Here is a 20,103-nt window from a genome sequence, read left to right as displayed (position 1 = left end):
ATGATTGAGATTTAAGTTATTTTAAGAGAAGCCAGGGGAAGGGAATGAGTAAACATGTGCATTCCTATGGGCAGAAACCCATCTTTAAAAACAGGAACTCTGGTCAAGCAAATATGGTAAAGCCAGATGTAAGGCGGTGTTGTGACCAGACTGGTTTTGGATGGGAAGGACCGGATGTTTGACAGACATTTCATCTCGTCGCAGGTGTTCAAGTAGCACGGTGGACTTATTACACAGTAACTCACTAGGTTTGCCAAAGCAAACAGGAAGCAGTGGCAGAGTTTCACTGTGATTGGTCACTTAAGTTTGATTTGTGACGATGACTAAGAATGCAGGAAGGAGACGGAAAGGGACTGGGTGAATTTCAGAGTACCAAGGAGAGGGTGTACGTGAGTGACAGCATGGTAATGATACCAGAAGGAGACTTCACCTGCTTATGAACGACTAGAAACAACCATGACATTCCCACTCTTTAGCAAAACAAAAACAGAGGAATACCTGTACACGCTCCCAAAGGCTGGATCAAAAGTCAACAGGCTATATATAAAGAATTGAGCTACCATTATCCTGCTATTTTAAAATATGTGTGTTCATTACTTAGAAAGCATGTCTTATTGGATACATTTTGTATTAGAGCAGTCATGCAGCGTGGATTGTAGGCTGTGGCGTTGCCAGTTGGGCAACAAGCTGTTCTCTATGGCTATTTGTCAACTAGAGCCATCCAGTGGTGCTTTGAGGTAATCTGAATAGTACAAAAAAAAAAAATCAGCGGGGCTTTCAGCAGAGACGCTGGACAGCCACTGCTGGAATTTTTTTAATGAAATGCAGCAGCTAACAATGAATAAATAAGCTGTTGCTAGTAAAATATGCCAACATATTGCTAATTAGTGCACCAGATAACTTCCCATTACAGGTAAACTTGTTTACAAGTGGATACAAGTACTACAGTTTCAGCATTACATCCTAAGACAAAGTCAACAACACTTGGCCTTGTCTGACCCTGTAAAAGTTGACTTTAGACATCTGAAATTAACCAGGAGCTTCTTTGTACAATAATAGTAGTAGTACATTTATGTGGTTGCCAATGTGGATGGACCCACATGTTTGATTTGGCACATAGGATGCCCCCTCCCCCTCCCGTTTATCTGGGCTCAGGCCCAGCACTAGGAGTATATTAGCTTTTCTTGAATTGGGATCTTTCATATGTAAGACCAATGTGTTAACAACAATAGAAGTAGTAGGAGATGTAGTGCTTTTGCATCAGTCTCAGTCCTTGGATGGAGTCCTGCCACCCATCCTCACTTCTCAACAAACTCTTTGCCTTGGCTTTTAGAAGCTCCTTGCCAACAGCAGTAGCCATAACTGGGATGCACTGGTTGGATCACAAGTTAAACTAGTTGAGAGTAAAGCACTGAGACTCTGGGGTTTATGTATTAGACAAAAGAACATGGTTATGTTGATTATATGGGACAACTAATTTATTTATATAGTTAAATAGTGGTGCCTGAAATTACAGTCGTGCTAGCATGTGAGTGCCAAGCAAAGGATAAAGAGCCGTCATGGAAAGGCTCTGAAGACATTGTGGCCATCTATGGCCCTAAATTTGCAAATTTGAGATCCCTTCTATAGCAGTTTGATAGGATCCAACACAGTTTTCCATGTGCAAGCAATTGAAAACAATTGGTTGATGGAATTTCTTAAATTAAAAGCTCCAGAAGGACAAACACATTTTGGTGCTTGTAAATGAAATAATACAAATAATATGCATAAATCTCAAAATGCAAAATGCATTCTTGCCTTTAAATGCTTGTGAATCTCAGTCCAAGTAGTAAAGGGGTGATCTCTTTCTATTTTTAAAATGTTAAGATACACACTAATATCAGAAAGAAGGGGGAAAGCGCTCATTTAGAAAAATAGGAGTGTGGTTATATAGAAAACAGAAAACAGTGTAAAAAATCAATGAAGTAAAATTTAAATGGAGAGCATAATAAGTATATTCTTGCAAATTAAGTAAGTTTGAGGGTACTGAAATATTTTTTGACACAGTTGGAAATTATGAGTCTTAACATCACTAGTACACTAGTTACTTAAAAAAAATTCTAATATATTTTCTGTATCATGTCTATCTAGCTACCTTGACCTGAACCCTACTTTAAAAGCTAATTCGTCAGCTCACTAGCATCCCCCGGCTGAATAAAGGGTAAATAAATTACACTCGGAGATGGTCAGCATTTAAGCAACATCATTATAGCAGATTAAAAGAAAAACAGCGTATTATCGCGATAATTACTATTTTTGACTGCGACTAGACAAGCTGACCCAAAATATAATCCATCGTCTTGGAAACGCTCTAATACGGAAGCTCGCGAGGCCCACAGGAGCCGAAACGCGAAGGTTGTCAGGAGCAGCAGGAGGAGGCCACGGCTGGACAGTGTCTGACGTGGAAAGTGTCAGCACTGAGTAAGAAACTTCGGGCCAAAACAAGCCTCGAGAACAAAATCCCCCCAGTTCTCTGTAAGCTCCTGCGGGTTTCACAGAGGACAGCACAATGAGTCTGGATAAGGCGAAGCTGTGTGATTCACTGTTAACCTGGGTAAGTTTGACAGTAGCAACATTTCGAGCAAGGCTAACCGCCGGCTAAGAGGTGTCAGCAGGTGTTAGCAAATGTGGAGAATTACGGCTTTACTTTTGGAAGTTGTGGGCTCACGTAATCGATAAGGGGCATCTTTACTGACTTGGTCAATTAAACGCTTGGTGTTTTAAGTTGTAAGCTAACTGTCACTAGCCAGCCGAGCTAATTGGCTTTGTGAACACATTGGAGGTTTGCTCCTGGTGGTCTGCTTTATCTCTTATCCATGTTAGCAAACTGACTGCATTGTCAGCAAATTAACTGCCAGAAAAACAAACCCAAATAGCTTAGTGTAAGCTGAGAGGCCTAAGGAGTAATGTTAGGCTATCCAACACAGCCACGTTATTTTCAAAGCTCAGAGCAAATCCACCTGTTTGGCTCCTTTCTACAAAGAGGTGTGAAGACTTGGACTGAACTAAGACACCAACTAATAATAGCATACTAAGCAGGGCTGTAATCCCCCATTGCTGCTTAGTATTTTTATTTTTTTTAATTTAAGTTATGTTTAGAAAGCTTGAGCAGCTTTACACAAAATCCCCAAATACATAAATCCCCCTTCTTTCTTTAAATTGGAAAGTTTTTAAAAATGATCTTGAGCAATTATTCTTTAGACTTTCTGAAGGTCTTTCAAAGTTTCTTTTAACATCGGCTACTTTTTTACTCATTGTCCAGTCCAGTCCTCGTATCTGACCATTCTCAAAGAAATGTTTTTGTGTTTTTAAGCCACTCAACACTGACCTATGAATTATTCAAGCATAAAAAGACACCCAACTCAACGGATGAGCTAGTGTTGTCTACACAGACAAAATAGAGAACCAGTTTTAAATTGTATCTTTAGGCTTTACTAGCAGCAATATAACTTGTTCCTATTCCCAGTGATAACACAGGTTGACAGGCATAAAATGGTATTTATATAAAGAAGGTGATTCACTAAGAGCTGTTGGCTGAAAACTTCACATCTCAGCATGGTGTGCAGTGTGTCCTTAAAAATGTAAGGAAACTGAACAGGTCGCGGACAAAAGATGTATCAAGGATCAAAGAAGACTATATACAGCAGAGGAGCAGAATATAAAATCGTGGCCTTAAACAATAGAAAAAATTAGATGCATCAAATTGACCCATCTACTGATTACTGATCAGAAATAGTCTCAGTGGAAATGTGGAGATCAAGAAGCCATTCTTAAGGGAAGAAGGCAAGGACAGAAGGCTGAGCTATGCCAAAGTGGAACTGAACTTAAAATGGGTGGTAACAGATCTGGTGGAGTGAGTTAGAAAGCAGTAAAAATTCATTCTTTTTACTGCTTTTTTTTTTTTAAATACTGTAAAAATTCAGCCTAAATCTGAACAAAATTTTGTTCAGATTTAGGCTGCTCTACAGAGGAGATCAGGAGAGAGTACAACAGTGAGACTCTACAGCCATCTGTAAAACACAAGGAAGGCTCTGTATGGTATGGTGTTGGCTTTCAGTCAATATTTTTGGGATCTTTTCAAAATTGATGGAACTATGAATGCAGAAAAGTGTAATACCATCTGGGAACCATCTAATTGGTAATCATTCTATTTATCAGTATGACAGTGATCTCAAACACCCTGGCAATGCAATGAAAGCATACCCAAATAGAAAAACACACAAGACAACACCATCAGTCATGGATTGGCTTCCCTAGAGTCCAGTCACCAAACATTAAAGCATTGTTCTGTTCAAGATGATTCCACAAATGGCAAATACCAAATATGTATTTTCAAGTTTGTTAGAATTGTATAAATCACGTTTTCCCCAATTTACATTTATGTTTGTCGACGTTTCAATAAATCACTGCACCCATTTTCCTAATGATTCAAGATTTTTGCACAGTGCTGTTTAGAATGGGGATATTAGATTCATTTATTTAATATAGTAATGTTTTCACCCTGGTTTAGTTTAATGTAATGTTGCTGTACATTAAATGTCAAAACATTGAAAGGTTTCTTTCTTTAATGACCAGCTCTTTAATGTCTTCACTCTCAGTTACAGACATTTCAGGTGCCATCGTGCAACAGCAAGCACGACCTGACAAGCGGAGTGGCCATTGCACATGTACTGCACAGAATGTAAGCACAAGCAGTATGTCACCAGTGTTGTTTCCACTAACTGCACGATTGTCTTCTGGAGATTCATTCAGAACTTACTCACTGAAATTTGCTTATCTGTATAATTTTGGATTGCCATTAAGTCCATTATCTATGCAAAATGTAGCCAGTTAAACAGTAAATGTTACCCAGACATGGCTCTGAATACCTCAGGCATCGGTGTGATTTTGTTTTTTTTTTAAATAAATAAAGTGATGTGTGCAGGCTTAATCACATCAACCAATTATTGGAAAATACACATTTGGAAAACAGATTTTTAATCAACCTATTTTAGCTGTAGCTGCTTCCCATGCTGTGTAGCTTTTAATGAATAGTTTTACTCTGTCATTGTGCCTGAAGGGACAGAAACACAGGGTCTCACTGCCCTGTGGTCTTGTTATCAATCTCAGTATCCAGAGATGTCGTCGTTACAATTCTCTTGTGCTCTCATTAACAGAGACCCTTCTTGGTTTAATGAGACATGGCTAGGCAGGATCAAGGAGGAGAGCGGGGCCAACTGGCGCCTCAAGGTAATTTGTGAAACAGCATGATATGACAGAACACCCTGTAGTTATCTAGAATGACTAAAATCAAAGATCTTTTTTTAAATTCTTCTGCTTGATTAATGAAAGTGTTACGATTGTAACCCCGTTTCATTCTTTCAGGTCAGCAATTTGAAAAAGATTCTGAAAAGCATGATGGAATATTATCACGATGTAAGAAACTTTTGCTGATTTGGCCTTCATTTTTCATGTGCTGCTTGACTCGAGCCTACCAGCTCACTTTTCTGTTTCGTGAACAGGTGCTCGGTCACCAGGTGTCTGATGAGCATATGCCAGACGTGAACCTGATAGGAGAGATGGGAGATGTCACAGAACTGGGAAAGCTGGTACAGCTCGTGTTGGGTTGTGCAGTCAGCTGCGAGAAGAAACAAGGTAGGCCTGTACACAAGTACATTTCTTCTGCTTTCATTTAGGAATAAATGCCTCATAATCACTGCTGAGAAGATATTTGTCAGCATGAAAACACAAAAACGCAATTCAGTGATCTCAAGTCATTTAGAAATGCTCACACGGACGGCAACTTTATTTAGACAACAGCTGTATTTAGCAGCTGGCCACTCACTTTATACCCAACTGCTTGCAAAGCATAATATGACATGACATACTATCATGGTGGCCAGATGGCCTTGTTTTCCTCCTCCATCCTTGAATAGACACTTTCTGGATTTTTTTTTCATAAATTTTTGCAAATGTTTAAAAAAAAAAAAATGGACTGACCTCTTGCCAACATAAACATTCATTAGGGGATTAGGAGCAACATTAGGAGACGTGGCTGCTGGTTAACTGCTATATATGGCAACTGTGTTGAAGCACAAGATTAAAAGGTGCTAGAATCAGCATTCTTGTTATTATAGTAAATACATTTTATTCTGCTGAGTTGTAGAAGTAAAGAAGATGTCTCACACTTGTGGGTTTGCTTTTCAATAGCTGGGAAAGGCAGTGACTAAACTGCTATGAGATCTAGAAGAAGGGAGGGGGAAACAAATTTTTCAAATGTGGAAATTAATTGCTGCACAACTATGCCAGTAATTGGCACAGAGTGTGCAAGTGTGAGCACCTCCTGAAAGTTTTCTGGTCTGCAGCATTTGGATGTGTGTTAACACAATACCACAGTCTTTCCAGTGTGAACATCCTATCAAATTCACCCCAAGGACAGACCGTTCAGCACTCAGAGAAACGGCAAATAACCGAAGATCTACATCTCAGACACTACAGAACTCAGTCAACATGTTAAATGTTGATGTTCAAGACAGCGCAATTAGAAAAAGACTAAAGGAGTATGGCTTGTTTGCAAGGGTTGCAGCAGAGAGCCTCCTTCATCTAAAAGGAACATGGCAACACAGCTCAGGTTTCCAAAGCTGCATCTGAAAAAGCCTTAACGATGTCCTTTGGACAGATGAGACCAAAGTGGAAATGTTTGGCTATAATGCACAACACCACATGTGGCGAATAGCAACAACCGCCTCACACCAGCTGATAGCACGGTGGTGGAGGGGTAAATGTTTGGACGTGTTTTACAGCCACAAGACGTGGTTAACTCAGTCATTGAGCTGACCATGAACTCCTCTGTATACCAAAATATTCTAGAGTCAAATGTGAAGCTTTTGACAGCTAAAGCTTAGCTGAAATTAGGTCATGCAACAGGACTCTGGTCCCAGACAATCTACAACAGAATGACTGAAAAGGCAACAACAACAAAAAAAATCAAGGTGCTGCAATGATCCAAAGTCCAGAGTTCAACCTGATTGAAATTCTGTGGCAGGACCTTAAGAGCTGTGCATAAATGAAATGCTCAATGAAATGAAATGAAGCAACACTGTAAAGAAGAGTAGGACAAAATTCATCCACAGTGATGAGAGAGTGATAAAGTCATACCAGAACTAATTGCTTCAAATTATTGATGTTAAAGGCTATTCAAGCTACTGCAGGATGGAGTGTATTAAGTGTTTGGCATAGACTGCTGCATAGAGTACTAACATAAGAAGACTCATTTAATCATACATGCATATACTGCAGGGGTGGGGGAACTCCAGGCCTCAAGGGCAAATTCTAGATCTGTCCTTGATCCAAAACAGCTTGTTTAAATGGCTAAATAACCTCCTCATCGTGTCTTAAAGTTCTCCAGAGGCCTGGTAATGAACTACTCATTTGACTCAGGGTGAGATCTAAAACCTGCTAGACCCTCGAGGCCTGGAGTTCCCAACCCCTGGTATACTAGATTGTTGGCTTAAGGTGGTTCATTAGTTATAAAGCTTTCCTTTGAAAATGAATATTTTTTTGTTCCTCATTTCACAAATGGCAGAAAGATCGACCCATCCAGATGTGCACTCTTTTTACTTCCTTCCTGTGAAATAAGCAGTGTTGGACATTTTGCATCTTGCGTACAGAAATACACATTTATTAAATTGGTGATAATGATGGAGACATGTTGGCATTCTCAAAAAAAAATAAGGTGTATGCGGTGCTCTTTCTTCTTTGGAGAGGTAAATGTTGGTGGCTTGAAACAGAAAAAGTTGGAACAGTTGTTTTTCTCTCAGTTATGGTCTGATCAATTTGTTGACAAGCTGTTTTCCCGTTACTGATAACAGCTCATGAGACAAAAAATGGTCAGGTCAGTTTCACAGAAAATTGACTGTAAAGCTGAGTCGATTTTTACAGCAGTGGTTTGACTTTCATGGGAGCGTGTGTGTGTGTGTGTGTGTGTGTGTGTGTGTGTGTGTTAATCTGTATTTGGCTGAGACTTCACTGGCCTTTGTTGTCTTCTAAACGCAGAGCAAATCCAGCAGATAATGACACTCGAGGAATCTGTCCAGCATGTTGTGATGACTGCCATTCAGGAAGTGAGTGAGCCTCTTTTTCTTTCCTCTTGGTTTACCCTGATTTGCATTAATCCAATTCTTAGTCACGGTTAATTCAAAATCAAAGAAGTCTGGATAAACATAAGACTAAAGAGCATCCCACAGACCCCTACTCTATGCTATTTACAAAGATGCGTTTACTGTTATCACCACCAAAGGGACTGTAAAAACCTGGATCATCTTCCAAGGTTTTTACCAAACAAGGTTATTCAGAGAACCAGATAAATCTGCCTTTGGCAAAAGACTGTTATTTTATTTTCCCTGTGGTTGCATTCATTGACTCACTTTCCTGTTTTGTTTTAGCTCTTATCGAAGGAGCCGTCATCTGAACCGGGAAGCCCAGAGACCTACGGGGATTTTGACTATCAGGTAAAAACCCACAACATATTCATTCCCCTACTTGTTTTTTACTTAGATTTGCTACATCCTGTGTTTGTGTTTACTCCCCACTGCTTTGATCAGTGTCAAATATCCTCTGTCTGCACGTCTTTTATTCGCAGTCCAGAAAGTATTATTTTCTGAGTGAGGAGGCAGACGAGAAGGAGGACCTGAGCCAGCGCTGTCGACACCTTGAACATCAGGTTGGTTTACTAAACACGGTTTTGATCATACTTGGCAAACATTTGCTGAGACTTTAAAGATATAATCCTAAGATTTCACTTCAGGTCAATTTGGCAATCAAGTCGGTGGAAACTGAAGAGACACTCTTTGAGCACACATTGGTTCAACAAATGGTTTTGTTGCACAAGCATCATCTGATTAAGGCCAGTGCTTTTCACACAAGACACAGTAGAGTTACAGCAGTATGTCAGCAGTGCTGGCAAGTTTCTGTGCAACCCTGCTAAAAGTGCTTTAAATCTATCATTTTGGTCCTTCACGTCTTTTTCCTGTGAGTACTTGAGTATAAATTCCACTTTTGTTTAGTTTGAACTCGTTTAACAGGAGATGGAGCAATAAGCATGATTGAGTACAGAAGTACGCTATAAAAACACTGAGACAAAAACCATACAACACTAATGTTGCAGTCCACCTATACATGGCCTACATTTATTGGTTAAATTTGATGGGTGTACCAAGTTTGGATGGTTCCCACCTTGGCCGGAGGGGTGTACTATAAAGCAAGATTATTGGATTATTCAGGTTAAAATCAGCGTTTTCAATGTCTGGAAAGTGGCTCCCTTTTCCCTGGCTACAATACTCTGGTAACTTATGTTAAACATACAACCTGGTCCAGAGCACATTATGTTCCTAGTTGAAAGCGCCACATTTTTACTTATTCCAGCATGCTTTAAGTGGGATAGAAAATGGTATGTTACAGGTTGACAAATTGCATCTATAAACCCTAACACAGTGGTGTCCAAACCTTTACTGTTTAAATGTATAAGGTTTACAGTTTCAGAGTTGTGTGCAGCTCTCACGTTAGAAATAAACAGCGGAACGCAGCTATAGAATGAATTCAGTAAATATGAATTTACTTCAAGATGATATATTTACTACGTTGCATGCTTGTGATGATATCGAGTTTGTAATATTAACATTAATGTGTTTAATTGTAGTAGTAGAAGTAGTATAACATTTCATGTCAGACAAGAGAAAGTCTGACTTAACAAAGAAAGTTGATCGTCGCTTTCTGGGGTTTTAGGTTTAGGCTTTAACAGAAAGCCGGGCTTTTTTGACTTGCCTCATAGGACACCCCTCAGTTCTCACTTGTAAAGAAGATTTTGAGCTCAGTGTGTAAGAATATAAAGAGTGGATAGCAGAATAGCTGTTGCTGGGGAGAAATGGTTTGATTGCATGGAAATCTTGAGGATTATAACTTTAAGATGAGTCTCGGGTTTGTTTTATCAATCTTTGAGCTGTTGACTTGAAATTTGAAAAAATAATGCCATTTCATCTCTGCCTACCAGATTTACAGACTCTCAGAGGTTTAGTTTTGCTGTATTTTTTTATTTTTTATTTTTTTAGAGAAGCATGTTGCGTGTGTCTGTGCCTGCAATTTATTTGTGCTCTGGCCTTTTATTGATTAGCCAGCCAAAGGCTTTGTTTGTGTTCCCTTGACTTGTTTTTGCACCACTGAATGTGAGCGGACTAATTCAGACTTTTTTCTTTTTTTTGAAAAAGAGGATCCCAGTCGATAGTTGCATAACATCAAGATAAAACTGACACGTTGCCTTTGGATGGAGCAGTAGCCAACTATAATTTGTACTGCTCCCAGCCCACCTGTTTGTTTACTTACTCGGCCCACGCATTAGGGATTAGTCATTTGTGTTGTTTTGAAAGCTATTTACTGTTACTGGTTTGGTGCTAAAGCATGCAATCTGTCCTTAAAGTTCAGTGTAGGGTTTTGCTGTATTCAGACTGGAAAGATATCCTGCAGGTAAGTATGCGCTCCCCTCTCTTAATATTGGAATGCAAGCTTGTTTAACTATGAGCGCCGTTCAGTCTGACACAAACATTTAAAAGTAATGCAGCTCTAAACCACAGCCGGCCCTTTCCTCAAACCAACCACCGTCATCGATGTAGATCTGTTCTCCTGCTGACTATTAATGTTACACATGTATTACTTACGGTCCTCAATGAGCTCTGCATACTCGTCTGCTCATATCATGAGGATCTGCTTTGAACCCTGGGGGTAAAGCTAACAACTGCACTACTGAGAATGTTCCATCTGCTTGAGATCATTGCACACCAGCTGACTAACACACATTTTACAAAAGAGCTTGTGATATTACAGCAAAGCATGTGTTTAAGGTCCTCTTTGCACTGAAAGTGGTGAGTTATCGCTGTTTATCTTGTTTTCCTTCATGAATCTGTTGTGTCCTTGCACTGTGGCTTTTTTGTATATAGGCTGGTTTTTTTTGCTGCTTTTTGTTATGCTTCAATCTCGACCTTTCCTCTATTGTGTCTCCTTGTCCTGTTTTTCACCCCTTTTTAAAGCTGTAGCTCACCTTCCGTCTCTTCTCTCTCAGCAGTCCACTGCACACTCAATCTTTACACCTCTTTTTGCAATGTTTGTGCTCCGTTTCTCTCTCCCACCCCCCTCCGACAGCTGTCAGTGGCTCTGGAGGAGAAGACGTCCCTGCAGGCAGAGACGCGCTCCCTGAAAGAGAAGCTCAGCCTATGCGAATCTCTGGACGCCTCCACCACTGCCATCACTGGCAAGAAGCTGCTGCTGCTGCAGAGTCAGATGGAGCAGCTTCAGGAGGAAAACTACAGGTACAAGTGGTACTTAAGTACTTAGGAAAACAACCCGGGGTTTATAATGAGTGTCTCAGTCATTAACTCTTTAAAAAGATGTAGTAGTAGTAGTAGTAGTGGTAGTATAAAATTTCAGCCCTCGTTCATAACATATGAGTCAACTTTATAAAGACATGCAAATCAGATGCCGTTGAGTCAGCTGTTCCTTTGAGTGTCTTTCAAAGTGCATATCCAGTCATATTAACCACTGTATATCTCAGACTGGAGAACGGCAGAGACGACATGCGTGTGCGGGCAGAGATACTGGAGCGCGAGGTGGCTGAGCTGCAGCTACGGAACGAAGACCTGACCAGCCTGGCGCAGGAGGCCCAGGCCCTCAAAGACGAGATGGACATCCTCAGGTGAGAGCAGCTCGAACAGATCGAGTTCAGTTGATCATGAAAATGTAAACAAGCCAGTTAAACAGTGGTTATTATGTAAGGAGTGGTGTAGGCCTTTTTGCAAGCTCACAAGTTTGTAGTGAAAGAAACTGCAGAAAGTTGCGCTTTGTGGGCGTTTGGTCACATGGACACTAAGTGTTTGTGTTCATGCTTTGCAGGCTTTTTTGAATGCATTACATTCACAGTTTACAAGTGTTTTACATATAAAGGTTTTCCTTGTGTCAAAACGGGTAATTGTAAACATTTGCTAACAACTTCTGCTGAGCTACTACTTCAGGAACTGTGAATAAAACAACTGCCAACAATCAGAAGGTCCTGCTAGTAAATATTGTATGCGAATTACAGGGTGCAATGCTTCTTTTATTATACAAAGATTGTTTTAAATATATTTGCTTCTGTCCAACAAATTCAGTGTTTCCTTCTGTTTGAGTAGTAGTTGCAAAAAACAGTGGATGAGTTGAAGTTTCTTGGCATATTTGAAGATTGATCTCTGTAGAAGAGGCAAAAACTTTAAACAGTTTTGATCCTGAGTCCAAAAGTATCAATACACATACTAATACAGTGTTGGTAAATTCTTAATATCAAGAATGTTGATAATGACGAGCCTTTTCCTTTAAGTAGTAGTTCAAACTGATAATAGATGAACTCACAGAAGCAACCCCCATGCTGCCCACACACAGATGTCCATTCTGCTCTCTCTGACATCTGTGTTGATAATACAAATTTTCATGCATTGACACCGGCTTGCGTCAGAGTACACATCTACATGGACGCATTGTGTTAAGTATAACTCATATTCCTCTGCTGTTGCTCGATGCCTCCCACGCTATGCTTTCCTTCCCCCTCAGGCACTCGTCTGACCGGGTGAACCAGCTCGAGGCGATGGTGGAGACGTACAAGAGGAAGCTGGAGGACCTGGGAGACCTGCGCAGACAAGTGCGCCTCCTGGAAGAGCACAACACTGTGTACATGCAGCGCACGTGCGAGCTGGAGGAGGAGCTTCGCAGGGCCAACGCTGTCCGCAGTCAGCTGGACACCTACAAGAGACAGGCAAGCTGTGCTTTTGCCTGTTCCTGTGCTGGGACATCCAAGAGATGCGAAACACATTCTGGCTCGTACACGTGTTTGGAAACCCTTTTCATTTATTTATTTATTTATTTAAAATAGAGCACTCTGGCTGACTGTATGCTCTCTGACTTGTAGGCTCATGAGCTTCACACCAAGCACTCAGCAGAGGCCATGAAAGCTGAGAAGTGGCAGTTTGAGTACAAGAACCTTCACGACAAGTACGACGCACTGCTGAAGGAGAAGGAAGTGAGTCGGAGAGTATTTTTGAGAAATTTAAAAATAAACAGTTTTTATATGGGGGGAAATGTGCACATGGTCTACAGAGTGTTTTTGTACACTGAGGCCCTCTCATTTCCCTCTCGGTCTAGTAATAGTTTTGATTTCAGTGATGACAAATGATGTTTAGATTGGCGTTTGTTGTGATCATTACAGAAAGCACTTCCCTACATGGAGAATTGTGTCCTGGTAGATACTGTACTATTCTTCAGCGGACTCCCACATCCTGTGTCAATTCTAGTAGCTTCTGCAGTCAAGGAGTGATTAATTTTCTCGCTTACTTGTGGGTGTAATTAGGAAATGTGCTAATATGACGTGGATACTTGTATTTGCTCTGTCTCTGTCTGGACTGCATCGCATCCAAGTCCAGATATAGAAAACCTGACGCTACATGGATCTTAAGGCCACTTAAGGTGTTTTGGTGTCCTTTGTTTTCCAGCGTCTGATCGCAGAAAGAGACACACTGCGGGAGACAAACGATGAGCTCAGGTGTGCACAAGTCCAGCAGAGGTATCTCAGTGGAGCAGGTGAGTTGAAAGCATAGGTATGGCTAGAAAACACCTAAAACAATGGGCTTTACTGAGAAATATGTCACGCACTGTTGGAGGAAAAAAATTAATAAAACATAAGGAAACTTGGAAGTTGGACCCTCTTCTTCCTTTAGAACAGCCTTAAATCTCTGTGGCACAGATTCAGGAAAGTGTTGGAAACATTTCTCAGAGATTTGACATGATAGCATCACACAGCTACTGCAGATTTGTCAGCTGCACATCCATGATAATCTCCCGTTCCACCAAATCCTAAAGGTGCTCTAGATCTGGTGACTGGACACTACTTGAGTACAGTAAACTCTGTGTTTAACTCATTCACTGCCAGCCATTGGCAGTGAATGAGTTAAACCCATTGACTCATTCACTGCCATTGACGGCTATAGACGTCAATGGCAGTGAATGAGTTAAGAATGGTGTGTCATCCTGCTGTAAGCAACCATCAGAAGATGGTCACACTGTGGTCATAAAGGGGTGGACATGGTCAGTGAGACACATGAAGAGACTACACAGATCACTCCTAATTAAACTAAAATCACTTTTCTTTCCCATTCAGATGTTCAGTCCACATCTACATACATAGATGCTTTTTGTTGCTGTCATGTGATTGGCTGATTAGATATTTTTGTAACTGAGCAATTAAACTGGTGTACCTAATAAAGTGGCCAGTGAGTGTAATGGTAATACTAAAGAGTGTAACTTTTTTGGGGGGGGGGATTGTAAACATTTACAGTGAAAAAATTTCTCAGGCTGAAATTGGCCTTTTTAGTAAACGTGGTCAAGTGTCCAGCTGACAGTGTGTGCGAGTCCTCCATCCAAATGCAGTCAGATAACAGTGGTTCTGGTTCAGAGGTCGTCATCCTCTGCACCGCTTACTAGAAAGGAAGCAAAGAACCTTCTAAAGACTGATTCAGCTCCACAGCCATAATTCAGTTTAATTTCTCTATCACAACAGTCGCCTCAAAGTGCCTCGTATCATATTTTTCATTATTGAGCTCCTTATTTTATTCTGTTAATCGTTTTAAATGTAGTTCAGTTCTATTGAATTTGGGATCTTCAGTGTGATTTCTGTGCAACTATTTTGTTTTAAGGGGGGGTTTGTTTGTGCTGTTTCACTTTATCAAACTGATTTGGGGTTGGGGTATTTTGTTTGGTTGTTTGTTGTTGTTGTTTTGGGGGGGGACACAGGAATTACTCGACTTTTGCGATGATTTGTTTGTCTGACTGTCTTTCTCTCTGCAGGAGGCTTGTGTGACAGCGGTGACACGGTTGAAAACCTGGCTGCAGAGATCATGCCAACTGAGATCAAGTATGTCTGTTTGCACATTTCAATGTTTTCTTTTGTTTGGTGTTTTTTAACCATAATAAGAAGGCCGTTTTATTTTAAGTCTACACAAACATGCCTCGGTGTAACTTTCACTCACGCACTCACTCGTGCCATGTGTACATTCTTGCTAACACAACCACAAAAGTTTATTTTTAGAAAGTGGACGTTGCGTGCCACATGGCGCGTTTGGCCTGGGCGTTGGTGGATAGAAGTTTCGTTCATGCTTCCATTTGCAGCCGCCATTCTCTAACCCGTTTATTTTATCCCCGCCCCTCTTTTTCCCTTCACCTCCTGTCGCCCCGCTCTTATCATTGCTGCTTTGACAGGGAGACAGTTGTTCGTCTCCAAAGTGAAAACAAGATGCTGTGCGTCCAAGAGGAGACCTACCGACAGAAACTTGTGGAAGTTCAGGCTGAGCTGGAGGAGGCTCAACGCAGCAAGAATGGGCTAGAAACTCAGAACAGGTAGGGGTGTGTGTGTGTGTCCGCACACTCTTCTTTCAGCAGTGTTAAATAACCAGTCTGCTTCTAGGCCACCATACTGTGCGTTCCTGGACATTAAGCTGGTTGTTTGGCTGATAGGAGGAGTGATATCTGCCTAAATGTCAACTCACCCTCTGGACTGTGTGTTCAACTGAACTGTGTGGGCTGGACTGGAGGACAGACAAGCAAAAAGCCAGATTGTCCCTCGACTCAGTGTGTGTGTGTGTGTGTGTGTGTGTGTGTGTTTGTGTTTACATGCCTGTGGGCATGTGGACATGTGGGTGGACTTTGTGTGTGTGTGTGTGTGTGTGTGTGTGTGTGTGTGTGTGTGTGTGTGTGTGTCCATTGCAACACCAGGCCCAGGGTGTGGGAAGCATCCTCAGCAACAGTACCAGGAGGAGAGGAGTGGAGTGAGCATGCTCAGTAGAGCAGAGCAGTGAATGGCCAGGCGGCACAGTCGGTGCCTGCAGCAGATGTACAAGGACCCACTTGATACTTTGCAAACATCTTCCACCCACAGTAGCAGCAGCTTAATAAGTTTGTGTTGCATCTTTCACGTCTTTTACCATCTGCCTCTCTATAAACCCTTTTCCTTCTCTAGTCATGCCCCCTCCCCCACACACCTCCCTCCTTTTGTTTTTTGTTTTTTTCCTCCTTCTCTTCCCAACCTTTCCTCTCATTCTTACCCCATGTTTCCTTTATTTTCCTCTTTCCAAGGCTGAACCAGCAGCAGATCTCAGAGCTGCGTTCTCAGGTCGAGGAGCTCCAGAAAGCACTCCAGGAGCAGGACAGCAAGAACGAGGACGTGAGTAGAAAGACCGGTTTGCTTCTCATCTGCCCACTTCTGCTATTACATAACTCAACACAATCAAGCTGACAGAATATTGGCAGCATATACACAGTGTGCAACTGACTTTTTTTTTCTCATCAGTTTTACCTTGAAGAAGTGAAATATAAGATGCGAGATTAAATTCTAACCAACAAAGTCATTTATTATGTATATGCTCAAGTCATTGAAGGGTTTTAGCTGGCATGGTATTTATATGGCACACTGAGTATATTGAAACGATTAGTTCTGAAATCACTCTGCCTTTGAGGACCGCATTGTTTGTTCTCCTACTTTGATACATGTTGTGTGGGAATTTAACCCGTGTTTGCTGTGGTGATTCACCGGTAACGCCTGCCCCTCTGTGTCTGTCTCTCTCCGCCTGCCCCCACCGATCAACTCTGCCAAAATCAGGCCATCGTAAGTACGGCCCGCCCTCTCTCCAACTGGCCTATGATTTGACTTTGACACCTTGACTTTCACAGTTTAGTGTGTGTGTGTGTGTGTGTGTGTTTGTGTTTGTTTTTAAATGTGCCGTTTTAAGTACAATGGATTTTAAGTTTCTTTCTTTCTTTTCTTCTTCTTTGAAGTCGTCCTTATTGAAGAAAAAGCTTGAGGAGCACCTGTGAGTATTATTTTTCTGCTGCTTACTGATGCCTGTCTGCCTTCTGTGCTGCAAACAAAAGTGAACTCACACAAGTGTCGATGTGTGTACTGTTCCAGGGAGAAGCTCCAGGAGGCCCAGTCAGACCTGCAAAAGAAAAAAGAGGTCATTGATGACCTGGAGCCCAAAGTAGACAGCAACAGTAAGGAATGTCATGTAGATGGTATTCAGAATAAGTTCAGCTTTGTTCCTTTCCTAAACACAAATTTGTTTTTCCTTCTAGTGGCTAAGAAGATTGATGAACTCCAGGAGATCCTGCGGAAGAAGGACGAGGACATGAAGCAGATGGAGCAGCGATACAAACGCTACGTGGAGAAGGCGAGAACGGTCAGTGGTTATAGGAGTACTGCACTTTTTATTTCACACTTTTTTAAAGACTTCGACCTTTTTAAATATCAGAAAAAATGATGTTCTAAGCTCTTTAAATTAATATCCTTTTGTGTGCAGGTGATCAAAACCCTGGATCCTAAGCAGCAGCCAGTGGCTCCTGATAGTCAGGTCATGAAAAACCAGCTGATGGAGAAGGAGAGAAGAATCCAGCATCTGGAGGTATGAACCTCTGACTCTGAGAGACAAGTGTGCTTCCATCAGCACTGTAAATCCCACTAATGCATGATGATGGTGTTCCTTTTATACAGCATGATTATGAGAAGAGCAGGGCCAGGCATGACCAGGAGGTGAAACTCATCATCAGTGCCTGGTACAACATGGTGAGCGAGCGTGTAAATACACAAAAGCTCAAACAGGAACTACATCCACACCACCCAATCCCTCACTCCTTCATCTTTCTCTTTCCTCCGCCCTCTTTACCTGTCAGGGAATGGGGCTGCATCAGAAAGTGTCTGGTGAGCGGCTGGGCTCCTCCAACCAGGCCATGTCCTTCCTCGCCCAGCAGAGACAACTCACCAACGCAAGGAGAGGCCTGACACGACACCACCCGAGATGAGACACGGAGGCGTGACAGTTACCCTCAAATGAAAAGCAAAGTGCACACAAGGTGATCCATGTGATCTCTGAGTGTCTTTTGCCTTTTTTATGCCTTCACTGGGATCACTGTGCCTCAGTTTTGTCACGCTGCTGCTGCCCCCTGCTGGCTCTTACTGATATGAGAAGATTTCTTTTCTCCGTTGGGCTCCAGAGCAGAAGCTCTCTGCTCTGATTAAAAAGTAGGAGTTATAGGCCTTAAGAAGAGGCGACCTCACCTTTTAAGGTGACTTTTATTTCCCCTGTAGCTTCTTGGACTTTTTTTTTTTCCTTGAACATCTATTTAAAATCCTTTTTTATTTATTTTTTTATGTTAAACAGTGAAACAGAACTGGAACAAGTTTTGTCAGGTGCCAGTTTAAATGTGATAGATGACAGAGAAGTTTGACTACTACAAGTGCTACAGAACAAAAGCTGCACAAGCTGTCCTCATACCTCCACTACAGCAGATCGTCACGTTCACTACATTTTGGGTTTTATGTGTTTGCTGAGGTTTTTTTTTTTTTTTTTTTTTTTTTTTTTCTTGTAGCGTTTTTATTTTTAGTCTAAGTTTGAAGTACCTTTGGGAAAAAATGTAAAAATCAAGCGGGTGTGTAACAGCTTTAGTCTTGATTTCTTCTGTATTCTCTTTAAATGCTTTTTTTTTTTTTTTTTTCCCCTTCTCAGCCTTAAATCTGAAACATGTCTTTTGTAAATATTTTCACAGTGTACACCAAAGCACTTTCTCTCTAGAAGGGTGGGTTTGTTCAGTGCCTCGCAAAAGTCTCCCATGCTAGCCCTTTATAGATGAGACTGAACACTGACATGTTTGCAGCGCCAACACTGTTTCTGTCACACTGCAGGTACGTGCTCAAGTCTGGTGATATGACTTTTGTGTATTTTTCTTTTCGCTGTTGCCTCTAAATATTATTTTTTTATTTTTTTTATTCCTATCCATAAGACCTCTCCCATCAGGGGGTCTGATTGTGGGTCGGACCCAACTGCACTCTCCACTTTAAACACAAAAACTGGATAACACTATGCGAGAGTCTCTAATCATAAAAACACTAAAAAATATATAAAACTGAGTCAGCTGATGTGCTGTTTGCCGCTGCTAGGTGTTGTTCACGGCTGAGCTGAGCTGGAAGGAAACGTGTTCTTCAATGCGCTGGAATTTTTCCTGTGACAGGAAATCGACAGCAGATTAAAAAGCCTGAGGCACATTTATCAGACTCTACGTCTGCCTTTCTTTACAACCGTTGATCAAGTTGTTTTTGTGCGTCCCATGTCAGAGCTGCTGTCCTGTGACTTGTACTTGCCTCTAACAGTTTGTGCTATGATCTACAAAGACCAGAGTCCTGCTGTTGTGTAAACACTTTTTACTTTTTTGTTCTACTGATTTTTTTTTTTTTTTTTTTAAGTTGGTTTTTATGGCGTAAAATTATTGGTCCACATATGCATGGTGTGAAAGGTTGCATCATGAAATGGTCTACTAGATTATAGCATAATGTACTTGGCACAGGGTTAAATTATTTGTAGTCCTCTCTGTTCTACTTTTTGCACTACAAATAAATGGGATCTTAAGTTAAAGATGGCATTTTGTGTTCTTCTTTTCAGTGCATTCAAAGACTCACTTTCAGTCCCTTCCGATTTAGACTCACCCAGAGAGGTCTGAGAAAGCACGCCAACCCAGGTTTTATCAAAGTGGGCCCTTGTTGTGGGTAGACTTTCATTCCGTCACAGTCCTAAAGGCCAAACCGATTAGTCAAACTTCTCACATCCTTTGTGCAACTGTCAAAACGGTGAAGGCATTGTTTATCCGTCGCACCACTTTTCCACAAGCACATCTCAACGGATTAAAGAGAGGTGGCACATTCAAACATGATGAACAACAGCACAATGTAATAGAATGGCATGTTTGGGGGGGCTGTAAGATTCACCTAAGATTTGTTAAGTCTGTACTATGTAACAACCATGAACCACTCCTGATTTCTTTATATTTTTCTGGGAAAATGGGAGATGCAGCAGATTAAACATTAAGGATTAAAAACAGTTTCTACAATTCAAACAAACTTGAAGTCAGTTTGTATGACCACCTTTATTCTTTAACACACCCTCAACTCTAAGGTAAGATAGCCACCCACTGAGACCC

General features: G+C 41.2%; 1 protein-coding gene across 2 annotated transcripts; it reads left to right on the top strand.

Annotated features, from left to right (window-relative positions):
- Positions 1-2,371: 2,371 nt before the first annotated feature.
- hook2 (hook microtubule-tethering protein 2) lies at positions 2,372-19,541 on the top strand. Of its 2 annotated transcripts, XM_004562955.3 has the most exons (23): positions 2,372-2,593; positions 4,638-4,720; positions 5,196-5,268; positions 5,404-5,454; positions 5,541-5,673; positions 8,074-8,141; positions 8,463-8,528; positions 8,660-8,740; positions 11,209-11,375; positions 11,618-11,758; positions 12,646-12,847; positions 13,001-13,111; positions 13,581-13,668; positions 14,932-14,998; positions 15,343-15,480; positions 16,216-16,303; positions 16,739-16,744; positions 16,915-16,949; positions 17,048-17,130; positions 17,212-17,315; positions 17,436-17,537; positions 17,627-17,698; positions 17,806-19,541. In XM_004562955.3, exons 1-23 carry the CDS (start codon positions 2,549-2,551, stop codon positions 17,932-17,934), a joined length of 2,133 nt encoding a protein of 710 aa, XP_004563012.3. In that variant the 5' UTR covers positions 2,372-2,548; the 3' UTR covers positions 17,935-19,541. The 2 variants fall into 2 exon arrangements, with proteins under 2 accessions (XP_004563012.3, XP_004563013.3); XM_004562956.3 differs by lacking the exon at positions 16,739-16,744.
- The last annotated feature ends 562 nt before the right edge of the window (positions 19,542-20,103 follow it).

The sequence above is a fragment of the Maylandia zebra genome, linkage group LG4 (assembly GCF_041146795.1).
Source record: "Maylandia zebra isolate NMK-2024a linkage group LG4, Mzebra_GT3a, whole genome shotgun sequence".
Classification (NCBI taxonomy): Eukaryota; Metazoa; Chordata; class Actinopteri; order Cichliformes; family Cichlidae; genus Maylandia; species Maylandia zebra.
This window is presented reverse-complemented; position numbering and strand designations above follow the sequence as displayed.

What these genes read in the sequence shown, in the direction of transcription:
- hook2 (XM_004562955.3), top strand. Translation starts at nt 2,549, where the DNA reads ATGAGTCTGGATAAGGCGAAGCTGTGTGATTCACTGTTAACCTGG. An exon ending in TGGACACCTACAAGAGACAG is followed by an intron (nt 12,848 to 13,000) that starts GCAAGCTGTGCT and finishes TCTGACTTGTAG; the next exon opens with GCTCATGAGCTTCACACCAA. An exon ending in ACGTGGAGAAGGCGAGAACG is followed by an intron (nt 17,316 to 17,435) that starts GTCAGTGGTTAT and finishes TTTTGTGTGCAG; the next exon opens with GTGATCAAAACCCTGGATCC.